The sequence below is a fragment of the Mustela nivalis genome, assembly GCF_964662115.1.
Source record: "Mustela nivalis genome assembly, chromosome: 7".
NCBI lineage: Eukaryota > Metazoa > Chordata > Mammalia > Carnivora > Mustelidae > Mustela > Mustela nivalis.
Window position 1 is genome coordinate 95,010,397 of NC_139026.1, and position 25,338 is coordinate 95,035,734.

The 25,338-nt window shown below is 49.3% G+C and overlaps 2 protein-coding genes across 31 annotated transcripts in view; both read left to right on the forward strand.

Annotated features, from left to right (window-relative positions):
* Positions 1 to 18,997, forward strand: part of IKZF4 (IKAROS family zinc finger 4) — a 22,156-nt gene extending 3,159 nt beyond the window's left edge. For 2 of the 29 annotated variants that reach the window (XM_082741709.1, XM_082741735.1), the window contains exons 2-13: positions 2,697 to 2,744; positions 3,675 to 3,767; positions 3,878 to 3,967; positions 4,267 to 4,413; positions 6,060 to 6,209; positions 7,957 to 8,050; positions 9,338 to 9,442; positions 10,449 to 10,709; positions 11,409 to 11,576; positions 15,263 to 15,412; positions 15,908 to 16,039; positions 16,647 to 18,997. In XM_082741709.1, the coding sequence (XP_082597835.1) occupies positions 6,123 to 6,209; positions 7,957 to 8,050; positions 9,338 to 9,442; positions 10,449 to 10,709; positions 11,409 to 11,576; positions 15,263 to 15,412; positions 15,908 to 16,039; positions 16,647 to 17,407 (1,758 nt within the window). In that variant the 5' untranslated portion in view covers positions 2,697 to 2,744; positions 3,675 to 3,767; positions 3,878 to 3,967; positions 4,267 to 4,413; positions 6,060 to 6,122 and the 3' untranslated portion in view covers positions 17,408 to 18,997. Of the gene's footprint in view, positions 1 to 2,459; positions 2,538 to 2,693; positions 2,745 to 3,674; positions 3,768 to 3,877; positions 3,968 to 4,266; positions 4,414 to 6,011; positions 6,210 to 7,956; positions 8,051 to 9,057; positions 9,192 to 9,337; positions 9,443 to 10,448; positions 10,710 to 11,408; positions 11,577 to 15,262; positions 15,413 to 15,907; positions 16,040 to 16,646 lie in introns of those variants that run through there. The other 27 variants (XM_082741732.1, XM_082741733.1, XM_082741728.1 and 24 more) reach the window with 23 other exon arrangements.
* A 3,664-nt stretch (positions 18,998 to 22,661) lies between these two features.
* On the forward strand, positions 22,662 to 25,338 carry RPS26 (ribosomal protein S26; the record flags this gene model as incomplete). 2 transcript variants are annotated; one of them, XM_082741787.1, is made up of 4 exons in its annotated part: positions 22,662 to 22,976; positions 23,237 to 23,414; positions 24,575 to 24,705; positions 25,230 to 25,338. In XM_082741787.1, 4 exons carry the CDS (start codon positions 22,974 to 22,976, stop codon positions 25,263 to 25,265), a joined length of 348 nt encoding a protein of 115 aa, XP_082597913.1. In that variant the 3' UTR covers positions 25,266 to 25,338. The 2 variants fall into 2 exon arrangements, with proteins under 2 accessions (XP_082597913.1, XP_082597912.1); XM_082741786.1 differs by lacking the exon at positions 22,662 to 22,976 and having other exon boundaries at positions 23,231 to 23,414.

Consider the following 25,338-nt stretch of genomic DNA (forward strand, 5'->3'; position numbering starts at 1 on the left):
ACAATGACCAACCTTTCCTCCCTCCTCACAGAGACACTTCCTTTTGAATTGGGAAACTAGCTATTTCTAGTTGCTTTGTATTCAGCTTGCTGAACTGAATTTACAGTACATATGTGCCTACCTCCATCACTAAATGACACCTAGGTTGCTATAAAGCCAATTTCTTTCCCAGATCTTTGAGCCAAACCTGTCTTGTGTAACTAACTTCTCTCTTGTTATACCTCCTCCCCCTACGGTATGTCTCCAATTGGCAGTGCCTAATTTGACCCAGTTCCTCTAAAGAGACACTAAGATCTGCCTGCCTGGCCAGGCAGGGGAGGAGGTGCTTTGACGGGCGGGGAGTGGGAAGGTTGGGAGGAGGGACGTGCTGCCTGGAGACTTGAACAAACAGTGAAGTACATCTACCGATTTGCTCCTGGCTCTCAGAATACCAGGACTGGGAACAGCAGAATCTCCGTCCGCTCTCACTTCCAGGGTTACCAACTTGGCATGAGGACCTGCTAGAGGCAGCCAAATACTGATTTTGCCCAAGATGTGTCATGGAGCACCTGTTAAGAGCAATTAAGAAGCAGAAGAGCTCAGTTTACTGCTAGGAACAAAGTCCAACTCAGAAAACAACTCCTTCAGACCCTTCTGGAAATTGTTTTGGGACCATTTGGGCAGGTGTCCAAGAATGAGATGCACTTCCTGAGCCAGTACTCTCTGAATGCTCTCCTTCAACTGTTCTGCCTACCTAGTGCTTATCTAGCCCCTGGTTCATTTGTGTTCTCTCTCTCTCTCTCTCTCTCTCTCACACACACACACACACACACACATACACACACACACACACACACACACCACACACATTATATTACATTAGCATATTTCTCCCCTTAAAGCCTGCTCAACTTGTTCTTCTTTTTAAGTAACAGACCCCACTCCCTCGGGGGTCACACCAAAGGAAGAGATGCCTTAATTGATGTTAGAAGCAGGGAAAAGCAAGAAGATCCATGACTTTTGAAAGGAAGCAAGATGGTTTAATGGGAAGAGCACAGCTCAGAGCAATGGGAGACCTGTGTTCTTCTTCCAGTCTCGTCATGAGCCCAGAGACAAGTCATTTAATCTCTCAGAGCCTCAGTTTCTCCAAGAGAAAATGGAGGAAATCTTGCTCATTCTTGCTTCTCCTGCATGGAGCATGGGGAGGAAGGAAGGGAAGTCACATGTGGCATCTTAGCTTTGCAATTTCGAAAAATCCCAAAGGGCAATTATGGAGCTAATGATTCGGAAATGAAAGGGGCCCCATGAGTACCAGACCGCCCTTCCTCATTCTTTGAATCTCTGCCTACCACAAGTTCTATGGCTAGTTCCAGAGGGTGTGGGTTTGCTAATCACTATGGACTTGGGGTCTTCTAATCATTACCCCTAAGGGAACCTTCAAGGAACTACTCATTATTGTGGCTTGCTCTAGCAGTCTGATCCCAAAGCTCAGTCCATCCCAGGGAGGATGTGAAGAAAAGAACTGAAAATAAACTTAGATAAATTTTTCTTCCACACCCGGACTTCCCCGGGTGAGACTAGGATTCTCTAATAAGATCTAAGATACAGCTGCTTTGTGAAGCGAAGGAAACCCCATGTCTCGGGTTTTCTCTTGAGACTTTTCAGAAGAGTATGATGTCTCTCAGCACCCAAATGACGTGGGGGAGAGGGGTGAGAGGGTAATAGATACTTTTCCCCCTGTGCATCCCCCGGAATCCTCCACTCTTGCCTCTAACGGTATAGTATTACAAGCAAAAGATTTTCATCCATCTGCCTCAGAGAGATCTTTGAAGAGACCAGGAATCCTGAAGTCAGCTCAGGCTGTTCCCTTGCCCCACTCTTATGCCCCCAAATCTGCCCCTGGACTATTTATTTTTTATTAGATGACTGGTGAAATCAATTTTGGAGGTATGTGAATTTCCACCAAAGAGATTTTTTTTCCTCCTCCCACAGGCTCCTAAGGAGATAATTCATTGGAACAAATTATCACTTTTAATTGTTCTCAGTTCTTGATTTGTTTAATACTCTACTGCCAATTACTGCTCCCTTCTCTTAAATAGACTAACCTGCATTTTAAATTCAGTCTTCCCCCTTTTAAAAAAAAAATAAACATAGCGAAGTAATTGACAAGAAGGTGGGGGAAAAGCCACTTAAAGTTTTAATTTGTTTATTAGACCTTCAGTGGAGGACTCCTCGCTGAACCTGAGGTGGGCTGCTCTCCATCTTCTACTTTCCTATCCCCCTCCCTCCCCTACACACTCCCAAAAAGAATCCCTTGAGACAGAATCCAGCTTCTTCCCCTGGTTACTACCCTATTCTCAAGGTATAGCACTTCTCTGGGGCTGGTTTCTTTGCCTCCAGAAGGCTGGGCTATAACCTGTCTCCTTTCCCACAGTGTCAGCTCCACCTACAGGAGGAGGGTCTACTCTCCAAACAACACAACTGGGACCACTCTGGAGTAAGACAGTGTTTCCACTCCAGAGGCTGGGGAAGCCTGCAGAAGTTGTAGGTTGGAGTTTGTAAGTTTGCGTACACTGTCTTTATCATCAGGACCAAGTAGGAGGTTTTTGTTCTTTAGGCTAGGGTTGGAGCAAACTTGCTAATTCCAGAATGTTAGAGAGAAACCTCTTCCCTTCCCAGATCTGGCATCTAATCACAGCTATTTTCTCTTTCAGCAGACTCTAAGATGGACATAGAAGACTGCAATGGCCGCTCCTATATGTCTGGTATGCCCTCTTGTGCACTGTGTTTATAAGGGGCTGGGAGCAGCCACTCGCCTGTGGAGCAGAGCGGAGTCCAACCCAGCCTAGCACAGGACCTCAGGTGCCCTGGTCACAGAGCTGCCAGTCACGCTTGGTAGTGCTTGGTAGCATGAGTCTATTTTGGTCATTTTATATTCCCTAAATAGAGATTCTCTTCCCAGACTTCTTGGGGGATAAGGGAAGTGGAACGGAACAGGAGGGAAATACAAGTAGGGACTGTGAGACATAGTCTGAGAGGAATGATTTAAAGCAAAGAGATAGAAGGAAGATGTAGGTTCTTCTTTTATACTCTGCGGTCACCAGCCCAACACGATACTCTGCCCCAGCCAGGTGGAGAGTGGGGCAGGGTTTCAAACCTCCAAGGCTTGTAGGGGCCAGGTGGATATGTAAATGAGCGAACGAGAAGAGGGAATGTGAGGGACTGTCATGTAGAGAGAACACATATCCTACTTCAAAAAGCAAAAGCTCCTCAGTGTGCACCAGTCACAGTTGTGCCAGAATGTGTATCCAGTGTGGCCAAAACTTGCAATTTTTCAAGAGAAGTCAGGAATCCAGATTTTATGTGAAGTGTCTCCATTTTAGACTAAGGACTCAATATTTTCAAAAATGTTCCAAGGAGGAAGCCAACCTTGTCTATGGGCTGAATTCAGCCAGTGGGCCAACAACATAGAGCTTTTGAAAGAAAGATATAGAGCCCAACTCTTATTTCTCCCAGTCCTTTCCAATGGTCCTAACATGCTGTGGCTTTACATACCTGCCAGATACTCTCACTGAGGCCGAAGAGATCACTGCTCGTATGAACGGCTTTTAGAGATAGGAAAGTAATTGGGGTCTTCTCAGAGTTTAACAAGGTGAAAAGAAATGAGGACCTTTATTGGGCTCTCTCTCTGACAGTGCAGAGAAGGGCCGAAAACAGAGCTTGTCTCTAAGACGGAGGAGTCATTTTTTGGAGCATTAGAACATCAGGGCAAGAAATGATCATAAAAGGTAAGGGAAGCCAGAATTGGGTTTTGACATGATGAGGATGCCCGTCAGAGATCCAAGCACCGCCGTAGAAATGACCTATAGCTTATTTATTTTTTTTTTTTACCCTGAAGTGGGACCAATGGAATTATGGGCACGTTCAAAGGATGATAGCAAGATGGGTCAGACACACATAGCAGAGTCATTGGGAACACCTGGGTAAGGTAAGACACTGACTCTGACCCCTTTCTCATTTAAGGAGGGAAGGAGTTGGAATGGGTAAAGGCATTTGATATCTGCCACATGCTGGCCTGAGTGACAGGGATCAAGTAGACTAATGTAACTGAAAAAGATCTATTGGAACAAAATTCATGGCCCTTCTGAGGAATCAGCCAGTCCTTCTCTGTCCCGCTCAGTTAAGCCTACTCAGAAATTCACTACTGAGCAACAGCCCGCCCCCAGACCTTGTTTTATTGCTGGGGAACGGGTAGACGAATAAATACCAGTCCCTGTCCTAACTTAGGTAAATGAGAAACTGGGAACGTGGCTGGGGAAATATCCCGAGGAGATCTGTCTCTGGAGAATGTGGAAGAGGAAAACCTCTTAGAGTGTTTGCTTCACGTGCTATGAAACCAAATTGTCCTGCTTTCAGCAGGTTGACATTTCCGAGGTAAGGGAAGCCTCCACACAGGTTGGTTTTTGGAATGAAGGGGGAGGCCAGAAACCCCTCACCTGTGTTTTGAGAATTCTAGATGCCAGCAACTACCCTAGAGAATGGGAAAAGGGAAAGCCAAGGGAGGGCTAACATTAGTTCTGAAGAGTAGCCCCTGCAGGGCTGGGCATGGCTGAGACGGTCCACGTGAGGGGCATCTGACCCATCTCTCCTGGGCTAGTATGCAAGCAGTGGGAAAGCCTGTTGTGTGCACCCCTCCTAAAATACACTCCAGCCCTTGAAGATCATCACAGCTCTTCTGTCTCCTCACTTGGCCACTCGATGAAGGGGGTATCTCTCCTGTTCTTCAAAGAGACTTTCCCACCTCACAGAACCCAGTTCAGAAAATCCATCCTCTCTTCCCTGTCTCTTTCTAAAGGGGTGGGTCCCTCCCTCCTGGGGTCTTGAGAGTCCATTAACTTACCACACAGATTCTCTCCCCACCTCCATTCCCTATCTGTCAGGGGAAACTGAGTTGCTCAAACCCAGCTTGTGCAATTAATTGAAAGAGCAGTGCTTGTCCCAAGTTTTCTGGGACTCTGAAATGTTTAAGGGAACCTTAGAAAGGGACCCAGGGGTAGGCAGCCCAAAGTTTCACGGCCCCTCCCACCCCCAAGTTCTTGGAATCAGAAAACCTAGTCTCCAAAGTAGGTCAGCACGGCAGTGAGCAGCTCCTCTGGAAGGGAAGGAGCAGAGGCCTTGTCTTGATAGAAGGCGGATTCATCCAGGCTGTCGGCTGCTGGGCCCCAGGGGCACTAGAAGGGAGGCGAGCAGCGGAGGTGGGGAGACTATACCAGGATTTTGCCCGGGATCTGAAAAGCTCAGGGCCACAGAGCAACACTAGCCTGAGACCAGACTGCTGGGTCTTCTCGCCGCTGGGAAGGAGGGGGCTGTCAGTCCCCAGATCTGGAAAGCGACCTCCCTCCTGGAGGAGGAGGGAAAGGAGGGAATCTGAGTGCCTGAGTTTCGTGGGGGAGGGGCTTTCTGCCGATTTGAGAGCCTTGAGGCTGCCCCATGTCCTGGGCCCCATGACCTCTGGGGCCTTGGCTTCCCCAGCTGGCAGAGGATTGGGCCTTCCCTGAGGGCCCCCCTTTCTCCCTCCCACCTCGAGGGCCCATCCATCTCTCTCTCTCACACACACACACACTCTTGCCTCTCTCAGGCATTTGTTGTGCAGTTCCTCTTTGTCTGCTGGGCACGAGGGCAACGGCATCTGGCTCCCCCTCCCTGTGCACACCCCCCACCCCCACCCCTTACTGGCTTTGGAAAGGGATGCTGTAGCCTAGCATCCCCCCAACCAGACACACATATACATTCTCTCCAGCCCCCTCCCCAAACACATCCCAGCGTACGCTCGCTTGCGCTCTCCCTCTCTCCCTCTCTCCCTCTCCCTCTCTCCCTCTCTCCCTCTCCCTCTCTCTCTCTTTCTCTCTCTCTCTCCCTCTCCCTCTCCCTCTCTCTCTCATACACACACACACTCTCTCTCTCTCTCACGCACACACACACACACACCCTGGGCTGAGCTCTTCTTGCTGGCTGCAGCCGTGGGCCCCTGCTCACCGTGCCGCTGCCTGCGAAATGACGGCGGTTCCCCTCACTTCCAGGAATCCACGCTTCCTGGAAGGTGAGTGGCTGGGCTCACCCCTGCCTGCCACCGAGACGCAGACATGCACACACCACCCGCACTCCCTCGCCGTTTCCAAGGCGGCGGCCGCGTTCGCACCCCAGGGTCTCACCGGCAAGGGAAGGATAATGTAAGTTCAGGCAGAAGGTGGCTAGTGGAGGGGGAAGGGGGGGTTTGCCGGGGCTAGGGAGCCAATTCAGTAACAACTCCCAAGCCTGAGGAGAGGGAGAGGATGGGGGCTGTGTGTGTGTGTGTGTGTGTGTGTGTGGCGGGGGAGGGGGCGTTCCTCCCTATACTTGCGGAGGATGGGAAGGGTGTTTGGTGTTGCTAAGCAAAGACTGCGACTTGGACAGTGGGAGCTTGTGGTGACATCTTGATTAGGCCTTGGGGACAGATGTAGAGCTGCCCAGGGTGAAATGCCGAGACAGGCCTGGGTGGGAATGGGTAATAGAATCAAGGTAAAGAGGAGCCTTGGCAGCGGACGCCTCACCCTGGAAGAGAGATCTGAGGGGCCTCAGCCTCTTCCCCACAATAGAACTGAGGATGGGCGTCTTTCTTCGCTCCTGGACCCACTGTTCCCTGCTAGCAGGTTAGCATCCTGCCACCCCGGAGCCCATGGTCAAGAAAGAGAAAGCAGTTAGGATGAGAGCAGAGAAGTGTGGAGGTTCTCGGACCTCATGGCTGTTCCCTGGAGGCAGCCACTCTTTGAAGGGATTGAGGGAAGGGCAGCAGGAGTGGAGGGCTAGTCTCCTTTAGCATATGAAACACGTTTAGCTTGTGGGACATTGCCCTGTTTCCTCTCTCTCCCTCCTGCTTTTCTGCCCTGGACCCACCTCCTTGTTCCTCTGATGTCAACCTCATGATTTGGCTTTACCCTTTGGGGGTTCAGCCAATCTATAATGACTTTGACCAAGAAAATTTCTCTGAGACCCAAGAGTGGCCTTAATTCTTGGCTTTGACAGTCTGGGATTTCTTGGGAGTCCCAGGCATTTGAAGTTCCCTCCCTGGGGTTTCTGGGACTGACAGAGGAACTGCTGAACTTCCTAAATCTGTCTCTAGGCCCCTTTACCCTCCGGCTCGAATTCAAAATCCCTGGGTCCCCATAAAGACTTTCTGGACCCTGAAACAGATTCATTTTTAGGTATTAGCCCCATAAAAGCAGACTTGAGCCTATTTTCCCCAGGGAGGGCAATGGCATCAAAGAGCCTCTCGAACCACTAGTGTGGCTCTCGAGGCACCTGCTCTTCCTCCTGTTCCCAGGCCTTAATAACGAAAGGCACAAAGGATGTTTTCCTCTTAATGCTCCTAAATATCCCTTTAAGCATATTTTCCTCATGGATCAAGCCTCCGGCTCCAAGAGGCGGTCTCAGCCTAGTAGGCTGGGACTAGAGATGGATTTCTAGCAAGTTCATTCATTGTTTTAGGGGCAGGGACTCAGCACCAGGGCCCAGAGCCCAGTTCTTCCCCTATTACTAACATCAAGTGATTTAGGGCAAGTCAGCACTAACGTCTGAAAAGGAACAAAAAGTTACCCCTTTTTAGCCCCTTTAACTACAGAAAACCCTACCACTTAATTGAAGGACGTATTTTAAAACTAGGTCTGAGTCTACACATCTCAACCCTCAACTCTGAGATGCTTACTTCATGATAGGTGTGTGGTTCTGACTGGGGCAACTTTTCTAGATAACCATGGTTCATCTATAGGCCCCCAGCTGGGACAACTCGGTTTCAAGCTATAAGACATTTTCTATAGCGAGTGAACAAATTTCCTCAGGCTCTGATGGGAAAGAATGGGGGAAGTGGGACTTTTAGAAGAGGATATGAATGGGAAATGGTCCCAAAGTCCTGAGTGGTTGTTTTCTTCCCACTGACCAAAGCTGGAGAGGGATCCCTCAGGAGGGTGTGTTCCGGATTTCTTGCCTCAGGCCCAAGACTCCAACCATTTTATAATGGAATCTTTATTTTGTGAAAGTAAGTATGTGCATAGCTGGGAAATTGGGAAAAGTACTAATAGGTGGACTTTAGGGATGACTTTTAGGGCTCGTGTCTCTCTCTCTTTCTCTCTTCCATATTTAGGCTGTGTGTACACATCCATGCATGTTCACGTTAGCAGATAATGTAGGCGGCTATGGGTGTGTTTGCCCCTGTAGGTATGTTCTCTTTATATGTATATCTACATCTGTGATATGTGTCTGTGTCTATGTGTGTGTTTACCTATATGTGTTTTATTTCACCTATAAATTTGTGCAGAAGATTGTGGGGAGGAGGGATTTTTTTTTTTAAAGACATGATTCATATCTCCACGTATGTTAACTAATTTTTTAAAGATACAGATGAAACTCTTAAAACTAATTTTTATAAAGCGGTTTGTCAACACGTTAACAATGAACATAGTGAGAATAAACTCATTGTTTTACTGTCAAGGAAACAGCAAGCCGTAAATATGTGACTGGAATCATATCTGATAGGAGGCGTTCTAGAGTAGTCAAATTCACCCTGATTTCAGGTCGATCAGGCCCAATGTTCCTCTGCTGAAAGACAAGTGACTCCGCACTGGCTCTGGAGATGGGCTCAGGACATGGGTGCTTACAGTTTCTGATCTGTCCAGGTTCCACCTCTACCAGTTCTGTGACCTTAGACAAGTAGCACAGCCTCCTTGGTGCCTCAGTTTTCTCATCTGCAACATTAAGTTCATATTGGCACCTGCTTTACAGGGTCGTTGTGAAGGTGAAATGAGAGAATTCGTATAAAGTGAATAGAACCATGCCTGGCACAGAGTAGGCACTCAATAAATGTTAGCAGCTATCATTATGATTACTATTATTATCATTAGATTCAGGGACCATTCCAGCTGCCCTTCCTACAGATCCCGAACCTGGTGTTGGGGGCTCCGGAAAGGAACAGTAGGGAAGAACGTCTGTCCTGAACCGCCTCTCTCCTGAGGCCCCCATTTTCCTCTCCACCCTGGCCCGCCCAGCCCCAGCCCTGCTTCCTGTGGACGTCAGGCAGTGATGTTCTTCCCCTCAGGCCTAGATAAAGGTAGGGTGGGCAAGACGCAGCCATTGAGCTCGCAGAAGTCTGCACCGGGCACCGGGGCTGACGAGGGCACAAGGTACGGTGCCGAGCTTACAACGCTGCCTTGTACGTGGCTACTAGATCAATGTTTGTAAAACATCATACAATTTTGAAGAGGTGAGGCGACAGACGGTCAAAGGCTCCAGCCACAGCTTCACCTGTCCTCTTGTTCTCTCCTCCAAGGTAGCGGGGACTCATCTCTGGAGAAGGAGTTCCTCGGGGCCCCAGTGGGGCCCTCGGTGAGCACCCCCAACAGCCAGCACTCTTCTCCCAGCCGCTCACTCAGTGGTAAGTGCGACCTCCTGCCCTGCCCCTGCCCTGGCACTAGGTGCCCCCCACTCTGCCCGTCTGTGTTTGGCCCTCAGCTCACCCTCCATGGGCAGCCATTTCCCCATTGCTGCCTCCCTCTGGTTTTCTGCTTCAAGCCTCTACACATCTACAAGAAGTACGGACCTTCCTGACTTCTGAAAGGAGAGTGAACGGTGGCTGCCACACTAGGGTAGAATTAAAAGAGGCCTGGCTGGGATGAAGGCAAAAGCTCCAAAGAGAAATCTTGGAGTTGGAGAAGCAAGTACATAGGAATGGTCACAAGGTAGAGCCAGACAGGAAACAGAGATGAGAGGGATCTCCTTATCACCCACCCCTTACTGCTCCTGGGCCTCATTCTCCTGCCTGGATAGGTCCCCATGACTGCCTCTTCTTGCTGGCCCTAGATCTGTGACATTCTCTAAATGGTTGGAATAGCCAGGAATGTAGGTCAGAGCTAGAGCCAAGGCTTTCTCTTCAGTGGCTCCTCCCTCCTTCATCCCCCTCTCCAGATTTTAATGGAGGGATTCTATCTTATGGAGAGGGAAGATGATGTGAGCCATCTCTGTCTTCCAGTTTTGCTCTCTCTTTAGCCTGCCATCTCTTTAGTCTTCCTAAGACCATTTTCCCGCCACTGTTACTTGCTGGCTTCCTGCCAAGGGCCAAGCCCGACATCTTTCTTAATGTCAAGAGAATGGAGAAAAAGACTCCCCTTAGCCTCCTCCCCTCCCCAGTGGAACAGATGACCTCCCATGTACCCAACTTTTTTCTCTTGGAGCCTATTTGCCTGGGCGGTGAGGAAAGGTTATTGCAGGTCCCAGCAGGACCACCATATCACCACCCGGGAGACTTCGGGTGTTGGCCTCTTCTAAAGCCTGTGTGTCTCAGGGCTGGGAGAGGACCTACTGGACATCAGGAGGACCATTCTGGTTTGCGGGCAGGTTCCCCCTTTGCCTGTTTCTGTCCTAAACACCATCCCACCCTCCAGCCAACTCCATCAAGGTGGAGATGTACAGCGATGAGGAGTCAAGCAGACTGCTGGGGCCAGATGAGCGGCTCCTCGAAAAGGATGACAGTGTGATCGTGGAAGACTCGTTGTCAGAGCCCCTGGGCTACTGTGATGGAAGTGGGCCAGAGCCTCACTCCCCAGGGGGCATCCGGCTGCCCAACGGCAAACTCAAATGCGACGTCTGCGGCATGGTCTGTATTGGACCCAATGTGCTCATGGTGCATAAGCGCAGCCACACGGGTGAGTAAGCCAGGGGGTCCGGAGGAGCTCCCACGCGGGCTGGACAGGCAGAGGCGTAGGACACCATGTCTGCAGTGGGGTAGCCTCAGAAAGGGAAGGGTCTCTCCCAGCACACCTTCCGGCTGATGGAAAAAAGGAGCGATGCCATTTGGATTCCTTCAACACTCATACTTCTCTGGCGCTTTCATCAGCTGTTGTTTGTTATAAAGAAAAGCTGATATTTCTCTCAGGAGGTGAGGGAGATGATGGCGTAGTGTCCAGAAGGGGCCTAGAGTCTAACAGGGACAGGACTCCAGGGTATTATCTGGGCCTTCCAGTGTCAAGTTTTAAACACACAAATAAACAAAAACAAAAAAAGGAAAACAAAAGCCTCGTCTCAGCTTTCTGAGGCTTTGAAGGTTCCCGGGGCACAGTGGGTCTTATAGGACTCAGTTTTGGGTTCATGGGCTTTTGGCCCAGAGTTGCAGGCCTGGTGCCCTTTGCCCTACCATTAGTCTCTGCTCCACACCTTCCCAGGGTAAGACTGTTCCTGAGGGAGGTTTAGAACGCAGGAATCTTGTGTGCGTGCCTCAGCTCTGCCCCTCAGAAATCCTCCTGAGCACCTGCCCTCAGGCAGGGTGGGGCAGAGGGCGCAAGAAGAGGTTCAACCTTCAAAACTCCTCTCCCCCAGTCCTCAGTGATCTGTTGCTTCTCTTGCAGGTGAAAGGCCGTTCCACTGCAACCAGTGTGGTGCCTCCTTCACCCAGAAGGGGAATCTTCTGCGCCACATCAAGCTGCACTCTGGGGAGAAGCCTTTCAAATGTCCCTTCTGTAACTATGCTTGCCGCCGGCGTGACGCGCTCACCGGCCACCTCCGTACACACTCGGGTCAGTGACCTGCTTGGTGGGAAAGGAGGAGTGGGACCTCAGTACCCCAGGGAAATAGAGCTCAGTGACTTCTCTTGTCTTCAGGGAGTTACGTGTCTGTCACTGAGGAGGCCAGAGCACCCACAGAGCAGATAGGGCCCTGCCTCTCTAACCCCTCGTCTGGGCCCCATGGGGAATTTGGGGGACTCTTTGATGAGGTATTTTACATCTGCTACACTCTGTGACTTGGAGCAAAAGGAGCATGGGTGATGTTCTAGGCTCTTAACAGTCACCCGCCCTTTGTTTTTTAAAGTTCATGCTACTGCCAGAACCATCTGTACCCCCACCCCACCCCCATACTTCTGAGCACCAGAAAAACCCTTCCTCACATTTCCATGTGCTTGAGGTCCCACGCCCATCATCCATCATCACCTCCCTCCATGATACCAGAGGTCTTGGATCACCACTGTCTGTCTTCTCCTTTACTTCCTACTGGTTCCTAAAAATATCCATGGGCCTCCAAACTCCAGAGAAAGAAAGGAGGCCTAGGAAAAGCCTCTGTTCCCCATCCCAAGATGTTGTCCCCTTCCCAGAGGCAAGAGCAAATCGCCAGAGTGTCTAGAGGTTAGTGTTTGGATCCGTGCCAGGGGACTGGACTATCCAGTTTTCATGGCCCCAGCCAAGACTCTTGGAGTTGACATCTATCTGAATCAGCTGTGCAGACAGTATTTTTGAAGTATCTTACTAAGTTTTAAGCTTGGCCTTGCGAAGAGACCAGGAGTCAAGCTGGTGGGAAGGAAGAGCTCAAGATTGGGAAAAGACTGGGAAAAGACAGGAGGAAGGGCAGAGGGGAAAAAATTAGTAGGATCTGTCCTTGGCAACTTTCCTTGCTATTTTTCTCTTTTCCTAAACTCTCTTGGGCCAGGATTTCAAGGGACAGAGTAATCACCTCAGCAGGCTTTTCCCAGCCACCTACCTTGTTCTAGGTTCTCTCACCTTGGAGCAGGCTTTTTGATCTATAAAGCTTTTCGCTTGTCTCTTTGTGTGATCCTCATTACAATTCCAAGGTACATGGTATTATCCTCACTTTGCTGGCAAAACTAAAGCTCTGGGGGAGAAAGAAAAAAAAATTGCTAGTCACAGCTATTCTGCAGCCTTCCTGGACACCATTAAGTTTCTGTGCTACAGAATCATACTCCTTTTCCTTAGAAAAGGGGTGGCCTCCCCTGCTGGTTTGGAACAAGGATGGCTTGATCCCAAGAATTGCTGAAACAAAAACAAGTCCCCCCGGGTAGGTTTTGGATGTTGTTCTGTAGGAGATTATTAGGAACAGAATTAGATACAGGTATCCCACTAGGTTCCATCTCTATGAGATGCTTTCTATGTAACCCACACTGTAAGAAAAAAGGGTCCCTCTCCCAGATGTTAAACCGTTTCCCCAAAAGTCTTAGGTGGACAGGGACCATGGCATTCACCTCATCCCCCAAAGACTAGGTTTTACAGAGTAAGGTCAAAATGGCATGGATAGATTGAATCAAGGCCTGGTTTAGGTGTGTACATATAGGGTAGGGGTAATTACCAGCCTCCTGAAGACACCTCCTGCCTCCCTGCTCAATAGTAACAATATACGTAAAATAAGATTTTTTTAATTTATTTGTCAGAGAGAGAGAACATAAGCAGGGGGAGAAGCAGGTGGAGGGAAAAGCATGCTCACTGCTGAGCAAAGAGCATGATGTGGGGCTCAATCCCAGGACCCAGGGATCATGACCCGAGCCAAAGGCAGATGCCTAACCAATTAAGCCACCCAGACGCCCCAAGATATGTAAAACAAGATACACAATACCTTGTTCTCACTTTTCTCTCTCCTCTCACAAATATTACCTCTCAAAAGTTGTCTTTTAGGGGCACCTGCATGTCTCAGTTGGTTGAGCATTCAACTTTTGATTTTGACTCAAGTCATGATCTCAGGGGGGTGAGATCGAGCCCCACATTGGGCTTCATGGTCAGTGAGGAGTCTGCTTCCCCTCTTCCTCTCCCTCACTCACTCTCTCTCAAATGAATAAATCTTAAAAAAAAAAAAACCAAAAGTGGTTTTTAAAGGAAATATCCATCTCAGTTTTCCCAACTTCTTTTCTTTGGGAGAAAAAAATATATATATATTTTTTCTCTTTAAAGTAATCCCTACACCCAGAGTATAGTTCTGAGACCCTGAGATCAAGAGAGATCAAGAGTCTCATACTCAGGATGCCTGGGTGACTCAAGTCGGTTAAGCATCTGCCTTTGGCTGGGATCCAGCCTCCTGTAGGGCTCCCTGCTCTGTGGGAGGAGCAGAGGGAGAGGGAGAACCAGACTCCCCAGTGAGCAAGGAGCCAGCCATGGGGCTCATCCCAGGACCCTGAGATCATGCATGACCAGAGCCGAAGGCAGATGCTTAACCAACTGTGCCACCCAGGCACCCCTAAATAAATAAAATCTTAAAAAAAGAAAAAGTCTCTTGCTCTTCTGACTGAGCCAGCCAGGTACCCCAGAAACTAAGTCTTTATAACTTGTTCTTTCTTTTTTTTTTTTCCTAAAGATTTTATTTATTTGACAAAGATTGAGAGAGAGAGAAAGAGCATGAGCATAAGCAGGCAGAGCGGCAGGCAGAGGGAGAGGGAGAAGCAGACCCCCTGCAGAGCAGGGAGCCTGCCAGGGGTCTCCATCCCAGGACCTCTGGATCATGACCCAAGCTGAAGGCAGCATATAACCGACTAAGCCACCCAGGTGCCCCTAACTTGTTCTTTATTTTTAAAAAATTTACAAGACCCTCAAAGTTGATATTCTTTTTTTTTTTTTTTTAAGATTTTATCTATTTATTTGACAGATAGAGATCACAAGTAGGCAGAGAGAGGAGGAAGCAGGCTCCCTGCTGAGCAGAGAGCCTGATGTGGGGCTTGATCCCAGGACCCTGGGATCATGACCTGAGCCGAAGGCAGAGGCTTTAACCCACTGAGCCACTCAGGCGCCCCCAAAGTTGATATCCTCTTCCTTTTACTCATCTCCTTTATTTCTCTCTCTCTTCTTCTTCTCTTCTCAGAATTTCTCTGTCAGTGATGGTTTTTCTGGGGCTCTCTTGGTAGCTCAGTGTAGAGAGACAGAAAGAAAAAGAAGCAGTAGAACGAGGCTAGGGGTGGAGTAAAGGTCAGTGAAAACTGCCCCTCCCCACATTGCCAGATCTAAGGGCTCTCATTTCTGTCACCCCAGCCCACCAATTTCCCCCAAACCAAAGCAGATAGGTCATAAGCAAAAAATCCCCTTGTCTGATAAACAGGACTTGCACCCGCCTGCCACATGGAAAGGTTAAACCGCAGTCTGGGCCCCAGAATCTGAGACCCTAGGGTGGGGCCAGCCTGTATGGGATGATCCTCTACCAAGTCCCTGACTCCTCCTTCCTGTGAGCAGCAGTTTGGCCGCCATGAGCCCTACCCCCGCCACACCCCCGCAGTCCCAGGCTTTAGGCCCCCGGTCCCCTCTCTCTTCCCAGGGCTGCGCACTGGCCCCCTTTTCTATGTTTGCCACTGAAGGTAGGGGAGGAAAGACTAGCAGAATTCCCTTGAGCCACACCCCTTCCTCCTCATGCTGGGGTCCATTCACTCCCAGGGGGCCTTGTAGAGCCCGGGGCACCGGGAGGCGTGACCAATGTGGCGTCTCTCCCATCTCCTCCACAGTCTCCTCTCCCACAGTGGGCAAGCCCTACAAGTGTAACTACTGTGGCCGGAGCTACAAACAGCAGAGTACCCTGGAGGAGCACAAAGAGCGGTGCCACAACTACCTACAGAGTCTCAGCACTGAAGCCCAAGCTCTGGTGGGCCAACCAGGTGGGGCTGTCAGCAGGCTTGGGGGGAGGGGAGGGGTGAGTGAAGGGCAGAGCCAGAGGGCCTGCAGGGCAAGGATGACTCTAGCCCCCCCCCCCTGCCGTCCACCCCTGACAAAGAGATGAGGTCTTTGGAGAAAGGACGGTTCCCTCCTCGGTCCTGGAGCACTCCAACTGGTGCAGAGCCCTGTGGTAGGTGCTGCAGGAAGGTCCAGGGGTCAGGGACGTTCTGATCTATGTCCTCAGTCTAAGGGGAGAGAGAAAACACAAGGGAGTATAAAACCAAGGGTCAGATGATGCATCTGTAATCGTCCTCCCAATTACCTGAAACGTTGCTAGGATGAGCTCTAGATAAGGGGAAGTGAGCAGAACCCAGTTTTCCAGGTATCGGGATGCCCTTCCTTGGCTACCAACTGGTTGATTCTCTGCAGGCAAAGGCTGCTGAGCCACTGCTGCTCCGCTTCAGCTGCTACTACTTTCCCCACCTCCTTCCCTCTAGGTGATGAGATCCGTGACCTGGAAATGGTGCCAGACTCCATGCTGCACTCATCCTCGGAGCGGCCAACTTTCATTGATCGGCTGGCCAACAGCCTCACCAAACGCAAGCGCTCCACCCCCCAGAAGTTTGTAGGTAAGAGTCCAACTAGAGGGGAGACCTCAGCTTTAAGCCACAGCTCCTCTAAACCTGAGCTCTGGTAGCCATCAAACCAGCTGGGCCTGGAGATTTGATGGAAGGGAAAAAGTGGTCTGGTAGGCTCCGGTGCTCAGAATCCATCCCCAGAACAGAAGGGGCATGAAAAGGAAGAAGGTACCTCGAGAGGGTGTGGAGGGCTCTTGTGGTGGTTGTAAGAGGAGGATGGTCAAGGAGCTCAGGTTCTCCTAGGTTTTGAGAACAGCAAGGACTTCCGCCTGTGGGATCTGAGAAAAGGGCCCTGAGAGTCAGAGGGAGGAGGTATGAGTATGGGGTCCACCCACCTGGCCTTGAGGTTCGATCTCTAGCTTTATAAAGGGCAATGAAGGAAGTGTTAAAGATCAGCAGGGGCTGGGAACTGAGTCCTTCCCTACAATTATAGCTGGAGTTGGGGAGTGGCCCCACAGAGGTCCTGACCTTGAGGGAAGTGAATGAGGGCTGGTAAATAATGTTAGAGCCATCCCCAGGATAAGCAAACAAAGAAGTCATCCTGGGAAAACTCAGGAATTCTCCAAACCCAGCTCTGCTGAGATCCTCTCCTCCGCAGGTGAAAAGCAGATGCGCTTCAGCCTCTCAGACATCCCCTACGATGTGAACTCGGGTGGCTACGAGAAGGATGTGGAGTTGGTGGCACATCATGGCCTAGAGCCCGGCTTTGGAGGTTCCCTGGCCTTTGTGGGGGCAGAGCATCTGCGTCCCCTCCGCCTTCCACCTACCAACTGCATCTCGGAACTCACACCCGTCATCAGCTCTGTCTATACCCAGATGCAGCCCCTCCCTGGTCGGCTGGAGCTTCCAGGGTCCAGAGAAGCAGGTGAGGGACCCGAGGACCTGGCTGATGGAGGCCCCCTCCTCTACCGGGCCCGAGGCCCCTTGACCGACCCTGGGGCATCCCCCAGCAATGGCTGCCAGGACTCCACAGATACAGAGAGCAACCACGAAGATCGGGTTGGGGGGGTGGTATCCCTCCCTCAGGGTCCCCCACCCCAGCCACCTCCCACCATTGTGGTGGGCCGGCCCAGTCCTGCCTACGCCAAAGAGGACCCCAAGCCGCAGGAAGGGTTACTGCGGGGCACCCCGGGCCCGTCCAAGGAAGTGCTCCGGGTGGTGGGTGAGAGCGGTGAGCCCGTGAAGGCCTTCAAGTGCGAGCACTGCCGAATCCTCTTTCTGGACCATGTCATGTTCACTATCCACATGGGCTGCCATGGCTTCAGAGACCCTTTCGAGTGTAACATCTGCGGATACCACAGCCAGGACCGGTACGAATTCTCTTCCCACATTGTCCGGGGGGAGCACAAGGTCGGCTAGCCACCTACCTACCGCCCTCCCTTCAGTCTGCCACTCCACTGCCTCCCTACAGGAGTCTAGCTCTTTCCCCATTCATCCGAAGGAGCTTGGCTCGGTAGCCTCCTCCACTGGCTACCAGACTTCACACTTCACCCTGACCCCTCCTTGCCTATTCTCCTCTACCCTGACTGACTTAAGCATTGTGATGAAACAGGCCTTTTTGCTTATGTTTCTCCTCTTCCTCTTCTCTCATCCCAGTATAGTCAGAGTTATTTATTGATATAATTTGTGGATTTTTCTTTTGGCTTTCTCTCTTAACTTTGATCAGTCATCCGCCACAGCCCACAGACCGCTCCCACTTTAGGCCTAATTTTTCTTTCTTTGATGCAGCTTTCTCTAACAGCCCTCGGGGTAGGAAGCTCCTCTTAGTCCTAAGAGTTTTGAGCTTCTTGTGTTAAGTCCTCACCTTTTGCATTATCTGATTCTTTCCTTTTGATGCTGATAGCTCCCTCTGGCCCTACCTGAGCTCTGTGGCATTATATCTCCTCTCTGGGACCCTCCCACCTGGTACTCCATACCTCTTGTGCCCTCTCATGTTAGGCAGCTTGCACTATGCTTGAACAAATGAAGAATTTCCTCATTGGGAAGTGGGAGGCGCTGAAGAAATTCTCCCTAGGCACTGTGGGGCTAAGGGTCCTCTTGACGTTCCCCTAGTAATATGAGTTCCTCAAAGCCCACATTTGGGAATCTCCCTCTGGGATGTGATCTGTCTCTTCTCTCCTCAAACAACCCCCAACACTGCTACTCTCTTCAACCTGCCAGTCTACTCAGTGGTGGTTTTCTCTTCTTGGAGTGCCCCAATTTTATATTCTCAGGGGCCAAGGCTAGGTCTGCAATCCTATCTCTGACATGTTGGGAGCCACAGGTGCCTAACTGGGAACCAGGGCATGGGAAGGGGGTGGGTTAAAATTCTTATCTTTCTCTTCCACCTCTGATCTTCTTCACTCTAGTGACCTTCCTAGGCTCTCAGGGGCTCCTGCCGTCCCTCTCCTATGAGAAACTAGTGGGTTGCTGCCTGATGACAAGGGGGTATCTCAACCCCTCAGTCATGCTGCCTTCTTCTTCTCCCCGCTCTAGGATTCACCCTCATTCCCAGGCTTCTTGGCCCTGTTCTTAGGATCAGTGGCAGGGAGAAAAGGGTGTCTCTTTTCTCTCTTCTAATTGTCAGTATATAACCAAAAATTATCCCAGGACGAGGAAGGGCATTTGCCCCTCACCTCATTCCATTCTTGTCCTGGCAAGAATGGGATGGGCGCAACTGAACCGGGGGTCATCCTCTACTGCCCCCTTCTACACTCAGTTCCCAGATGTAGGGCAGGAGGGGCCTTGCTCCTCCTGGCTACAGCAGAGACCCCTGGCTTTTTGGGTAACCTAGTTAGTGAGAAGGGGGCAGGAGGAGATATGCTCCACTGTGAGTGGAGTTCTCTACAAGCGTTTCCTGCCCAAGGCCACAGCTCTCCCATTCTCTGCTTCCTTGAGATTCAAACCAAAGGCTGTTTTTCTATATTTAAAGAAAAAAAAAAGAAAGTAAAAACCAAACACAGCACCTCACAAGTTGTAACACTTGGTCCTTCTCTCTCTCTCCTTTTCTCTTCCCTTCCATCTTTCTTTCCATGTGTCCTTTCCTTATTGGCTCTTTTGCCTCCTACTTTTCTCACTCCCTATCAGGGATAATTTAGGGGGATGGTGAAGGGTTGGCTAAGGAAAAGACCCTGGGATGGGGGCTCCTAAGGGCTCTAAGAAGAGTCTACCTTACCCTCTATGGGAAGGGAGACCCTAGAAAAACTTTTCTCCCTTCCTTTTCTCCCCCATTATGTAGTCTCCCTAAGAGAACCAGATTGTCAAGGAGGGGCATTGTGGGTTGTTTCCTTCTTGACAATGTAGCAATAAACAGATGCTGCCAAGGGCAGAGGATGGGGGTGGGGGCTACCTGGAAGGAGAGTAGTCTCTAGAGAAGGGGAGAGGCTTCTCAACAGTACCCCAGGGAACTGGATCCTTCTTTCAGGATGGCAGCAGAGCTGAGATTAATATCTAGGGTTCTCCTCAACTGTTCTGGTTATTGAGCCCCTTCCTGTTAGACCTACCCCTTACCACCTCTTCTGCGTCTGCTGTGTATCTGGTGACACCTCATAAGGACTAGTCCCTTCTGGGGTACCAGAGCCTTAGGGTGCCCCATCCCCTCCCCCAGTCAGCTCTGGCACCTGTAACCTCCTGGAACATGAAGGATTATGCTCTGAGGCTATACTCTGAGCCCATGAGAGCAGAGACTGGAAGGGCAAGACCAGGTGCTAAGGAGGGGAGAGAAGGGCACTCTGTCTCTCTCCAGACCATCACTGCACTTTAACCAGGGTCTTAGGTACAAAATCCTACTTTCCAGAGCCTTCCAGCTCTGGAACCTCAAACATCCTCATGCTCTCTCCCAGCTCCTTTTGCATAAAAAAAAGTAAAGAAAAAGAAAAAAAAAAAAAACATTGAAACCCACATGGAGAAAAGAGGTGTTTTCCTTTTATATTGATATTCAAGACCAACACCACACAAGAAAGTTTCTAAATAGACACTTTTCCAGACCTTTGTTTTTTTGTGTCTGTGTCCAAGCTGCGGATGGGATTTTGTAATACTTTCAGCAGCTTCTTTCCTTGTGTACATAATATATATATATTATATATATTTTTAATCAGAAGTTATGAAGAACAAAAAGAAAAAAAAAATAAAACACAGAAGCAAGTGCAATACCACCTCTCCTCTCTCTCTCCCAGGGTTTCATTTGTAGCCTATGCTTGGTGTCTCCCTTGGACCTTACCCTTTCACCTTGCCCTCCTCTTCCTTTGGTTCTCCCTCCCCCTTTTTTTAAAGAGTTTTTCTCCTTTCTCAAGGGGAGTTAAACTAGCTTTTGAGACTTATTGCAAAGCATTTTGTATATGTAATATATTGTAAGTAAATATTTGTGTAACGGAGATATACTACTGTAAGTTTTGTACTGTACTGGCTGAAGGTCTGTTATAAATAAACATGAGTAATTTAACAACCCCTCGTTGTTTTTTGCATATTTTACTGTAATTTTCTGCTGGGAGGGAGGGGGATCTCCTTGCTGCACATTGTACCAACTACTGAATGTTTTGAAGGTGAACAAGTCTACGATTAAGACAAAGCCAAACAAGAATGCTCACGCTGTTGCTACAGAACATAATTTTCAGCCTACAGTGAAAAGTCGAGATTTTCCTACCAGGAGTCCCTCCAGGAGAGAGAAAGCTCAACTTGACTATCCATCCAAAGCAGAGGTTCATCAAACATTTTTTGAGTACCTACTATATGCAAAACATATTATACGCCCAAGGAAATGCAAGTTACAATAACATGAATGATGATAATAATAGTTCTACCTCTTCTTGAGGATAAGTGCCCAGACTGTGCCAAATATTCATGTAATTGTAGAAACCACCTAAAAGTGAATGATCCACTATTACTAGTGAAGATATAAAAGGCCAAGAGAGAATAAACAACTTATCTGAGACTCATCAACCAGACCATCTTGGGTCTGAATTTTGGGAGGTCCCCTTGACACTCTAGTTTTTTCAACTTTGGAGACAACTGGGTGGTTGAATGCCCATGGATAGCACTCCCACTCAAAGCTAAAGACTTTCTGAAGGGTCTTCAAGGTAAATGGAGCTTATATGTAGGAAAGTATATTTCAGTCACAGGCCAGACTCAACTGAGTGGTGAAATCACTTCAGTGGGGCTTGAACAACATTTATTAAAATAATACAGGAAATAGAACGTATCATTGCACTTTATGCCCTAAGGGCAAGTATTGTTTCCTGAAGTTGTGTTTCAGTTTTGTACGTTTGTGTAGGTACTGAGAACCAATGTAAAACATGTTTATGCTATGGGTTGGAATCAAAATCGTTTAATCGTTAAGTTACTCTGCCAGGTTATATACCTCTACCCATTTTTTTGTCAGGCAGAAGGCAGTATAGCCTAGTGGAGCCAGGACACCTCTTGCTAACTCTGTGCTTTTCAGGGGTGCCTGGGTGGCTCAGTGGGTTAAGCCTCTGCCTTTGGCTCAGATCACGATCTCAGGGTCCTGGGATCAAGCCCCAAACTGGGCTCTCTGCTCAGTGGGGAGTTGGCTTCTGCCCCTCCCTCTGCCTGCCTCTCTGCCTACTTGTGGTCTCTCTCTCTCTGTCAAGTAAATAAATACAACCTTAAAAAAAAAAAACAAAAACTGTGTTTTTCAGCAATCTGTTTTTCAATCTGAAAAGGGAGGATAATAATAGTACCTACTTTTTTTTTAAGATTTTATTTATTTATTTGACAGAGAGATCACAAACAGGCAGAAAGGCAGGCAAAGAGAGAGGAGGAAGTAGGCTCCCTGCTGAGCAGAGAGCCCGATGCGGGGCTCGATGAGGGGCTCGATCCTAGGACCCTGGGATCATGACCTGAGCCGAAGGCAGCGGCTTAACCCACTGAGCCACCCAGGCGCCCCAATAATAGTACCTACTTTATAGGCTTGTTGAAGGTAAAATGAGTTAATATTTATAAAGTGCTTACTACAGAGTCTGGCGCTACGCTAACAGGAGCCAGGGATTTTTTTTTTTTTTTAAGATTTTATTTATTTATTTGACAGACAGAGATCACAAGTAGGCAGAGAGGCAGGCAGAGAGAGAGAGAGAGAGAGAGAGAGGGAAGCAGGCTTCCTGCGGAGCAGGGAGCCCGATGCGGGGCTCGATCCCAGGACCCTGAGATCATGACCCAAGCCAAAGGCAACAGCCCAAACCACTGAGCCACCCAGGCGCCCCAAGAGCCAGGGATGTTTAAAGAAAAAAAAAAAACAAAGTGAGTAAGAAACAGCGTTAACACCCATGTATTTGCCCAAGGCCCTTCGTAGGTTTTGTCCATACTGGAAGGAGGAATTAACAAAATATTTTGTTTCCCCCAGGTCCCCGCTCCCTCACCACCCCTCCACCCTGCCCCCGTCTTTGGTTTCTCAATCCTACACCAAGTAACAATACTGTCGGAGAAACAAGCCGAGAGCGTCCCCCGGTGGCACAGCGCCGCCTTCGGTCTAAGAGCTTGGGGGCTAAGGGCCCGCCAGCTTCGCACTACAACTCCCATGCATCTCCCCGACTCTGACCTCCGATGGCGGGGGGGTGCGACTTGTGGTGCTGCGCGGGCAACTTCCGCGCATAACGTCGCAAAAACCGGATAATTACAGCACGCAGAATTACTTCCGGGGTAGGGAGTAATACTCGGTGGGGCTTGCTGGGAGCGTATTACCCTAGTTTTCTTCCGCCATCCGGCTAAATAGTCCCATGGTCACATCCTACCACGGATAACACAACCCGAGAAGCGCCTTTCTACGCTTACATTTCAGCGTAAACGCTGAATAATAAAGAAAATCTGAGTAAAGTGGCCTGCCGCTCTCGCTATACGTCTCCTAAAACAGTCTTCCTGTGTGCGCGTAGGGATCTCGTACTATATAAGAGAGTCGGCGCCGGCGCTATATTCTTTCTCGGGTCCCGCTTCCAAGATGGTGAGTTGTGGCGCGTGGGTAGTGGTAGGGGTCCGCCTGGGAACCTGGGAGGAACAGATTTTGAGGTTGTGGGGACTTGAAAACCTGGACCATGGCGGAGAGTATAGAGTGTCTATTTGCTTCGACCTGGGAGGGATGTGCGGAGGGGCTGAATGTCTTGAGTAGTCATTCTGGGGGCTGCCGGCACGGTTGTAGCCGGTAGGGGGCTAAAGTTGGGGAAGCTGCGCCCTCTTTGTAACAGGATCTTCTTTCTGATGCAGACCAAGAAAAGAAGGAATAATGGTCGTGCCAAAAAGGGCCGCGGCCACGTGCAGCCTATTCGCTGCACCAACTGCGCCCGTTGTGTGCCCAAGGACAAGGCCATTAAGAAGTTTGTTATTCGGAACATAGTAGAGGCCGCCGCTGTCAGGGATATTTCCGAAGCCAGTGTCTTCGACGGTGAGTGAGCTTCTGGCACACCTGCAGGCTCTGTTCGTGGGCTGTTCCCAGGCAATTTCTGCGGGCCTTTAGAATTACTGTTGGTAGAAGAGACTAGTGCTTAGCTTCGTTTGTTTTAGCTTTGTGTGGACAGAGGGGGTCCTTGTGTGATAGTGCAGTCTTTGGGTCATGATTTGTGGTTATCTGTTCAGAGATTGAGATTGCGAAAGTGTTTTAAAGTTTATATCCGCATTTGGATCCCTAGCTATAAATATGGTAAGTGGAGCACCCTTTCTGGGTTTTTGAAGGCTGGAATGTTCCTTATAAAGATTAGATGTACAGAGGGGGGCGCCTGGGTGGCTCAGTTGTTGGGTGGCTGCCTTTGGCTCAGGTCATGATGCCCGGGTTCTGGGATCGAGCCCGCATTGGGCTCCCTGCTCAGATGAGAAGCCTACTTCTCCCTCTCCCACTCCCCCTGCTTGTTCTCCCTCTCTTGTTGTGTCTTTCTCTGTCAAATGAATAAAATCTTTAAAAAACATTAAAAAACAAACAAACAAACATGTACAGACTGAGGGTTTTTTTTAAAGATTATATTTATTTATTTGACAGAGATCACAAGTAGGCAGAGAGGGAGGAGGAAGCAGGCTCCCTGCTGAGCAGAGAGCCTGATGCGGGGCTGGGTCCCAGGACCCTGGGATCATTACCTGAGCCAAAGGCAGAGGCTTTAACCCACTGAGCCACCCAGGTGCCCCCAGACTGTCTTAATAAGGAATATTTCGATAACGAAGGTGGTCTTACTTGGTCAGAGGTGATACTTGGAGCAGTGTGCTTTCTGTTATTTTGATCATTTATTTTTCTTAAGACAAATTAGTTTTCTTAGGCAAGGAGAAGGGGCCCAGGAAGAGGCATTAGGACTGGTGCAGCTTCTGAAGAAGCTGGATTGTTGGTTTATTGCCAGTAGACTGGATTTAGTACCTGTGGTGAAAAGGATTAAAGGGGATTATTCGTTTGTAAAAGTGTACGTGTTACCAGAAACTGAATGGTTGCTTTGGAAATCGGGAACTTTGTAGGCGTGCCTGAGAGACACTTAAGTAGGTTTATTTTTGACTGATAGAATGGGAGGAGGACAAGTGCAGTGTGGGTATGTAATACCTACTGTTCTGCCTCTTTCTGTTTCTTAGCCTATGTGCTTCCCAAGCTCTATGTGAAGCTACATTATTGCGTGAGTTGTGCCATTCACAGCAAGGTAGTCAGGAATCGCTCTCGTGAAGCACGGAAGGACCGAACACCCCCACCCCGATTTAGACCCGCGGTAAGTATCTTTATTTCTCTCTTTTTTTTTTTTCTTTAATTTTATTTATTTGAGAGAGAGAGTGAGAACAAGCAGGGGGAGAGGGAAAAGCAGGCTCCTTGCTGAGCAGGAAGCCCTTGACACGGGTCTGGATCCCAGGACCCTGGGAACATGACCTGAGCTGAAGGCAGGTACTTAACCCATTCAGCCACCCAGCCACACCCCCATGGTAATTATCTTTTTAAAAAAGAGATGTGGAAGCCCAGAGGGGTGATGGATGAGAGACAACATGAAGACCCCAGGAATCTCAGATTAAGGTCTGAATAGGTAAGGTAGTTTACATCTAAAACATTTGTTTGGAGACTCTTCTAAGGAGGAGCTGTTAGAATCTATTTCAGATGGAGTTAGTGTGTGATCCGCACGGACCAGTTTTCCATGCATGTATGGCCCAGGTGCATTGTTAGTGATAGGAGGATAGTAGTCAAGTTCTTTGTGGGGGGATTCGTTCATTAACGTTCTAAAATTTGCTGTTCTTTTCTTTTCAGGGTGCTGCCCCACGACCTCCACCAAAGCCCATGTAAGGAGCTAAGTCCTTAAGGACTGAAGAAAAGTTGTTCTCCAGAAAAAGAAATAATAAAAGGCAATTACACTTCA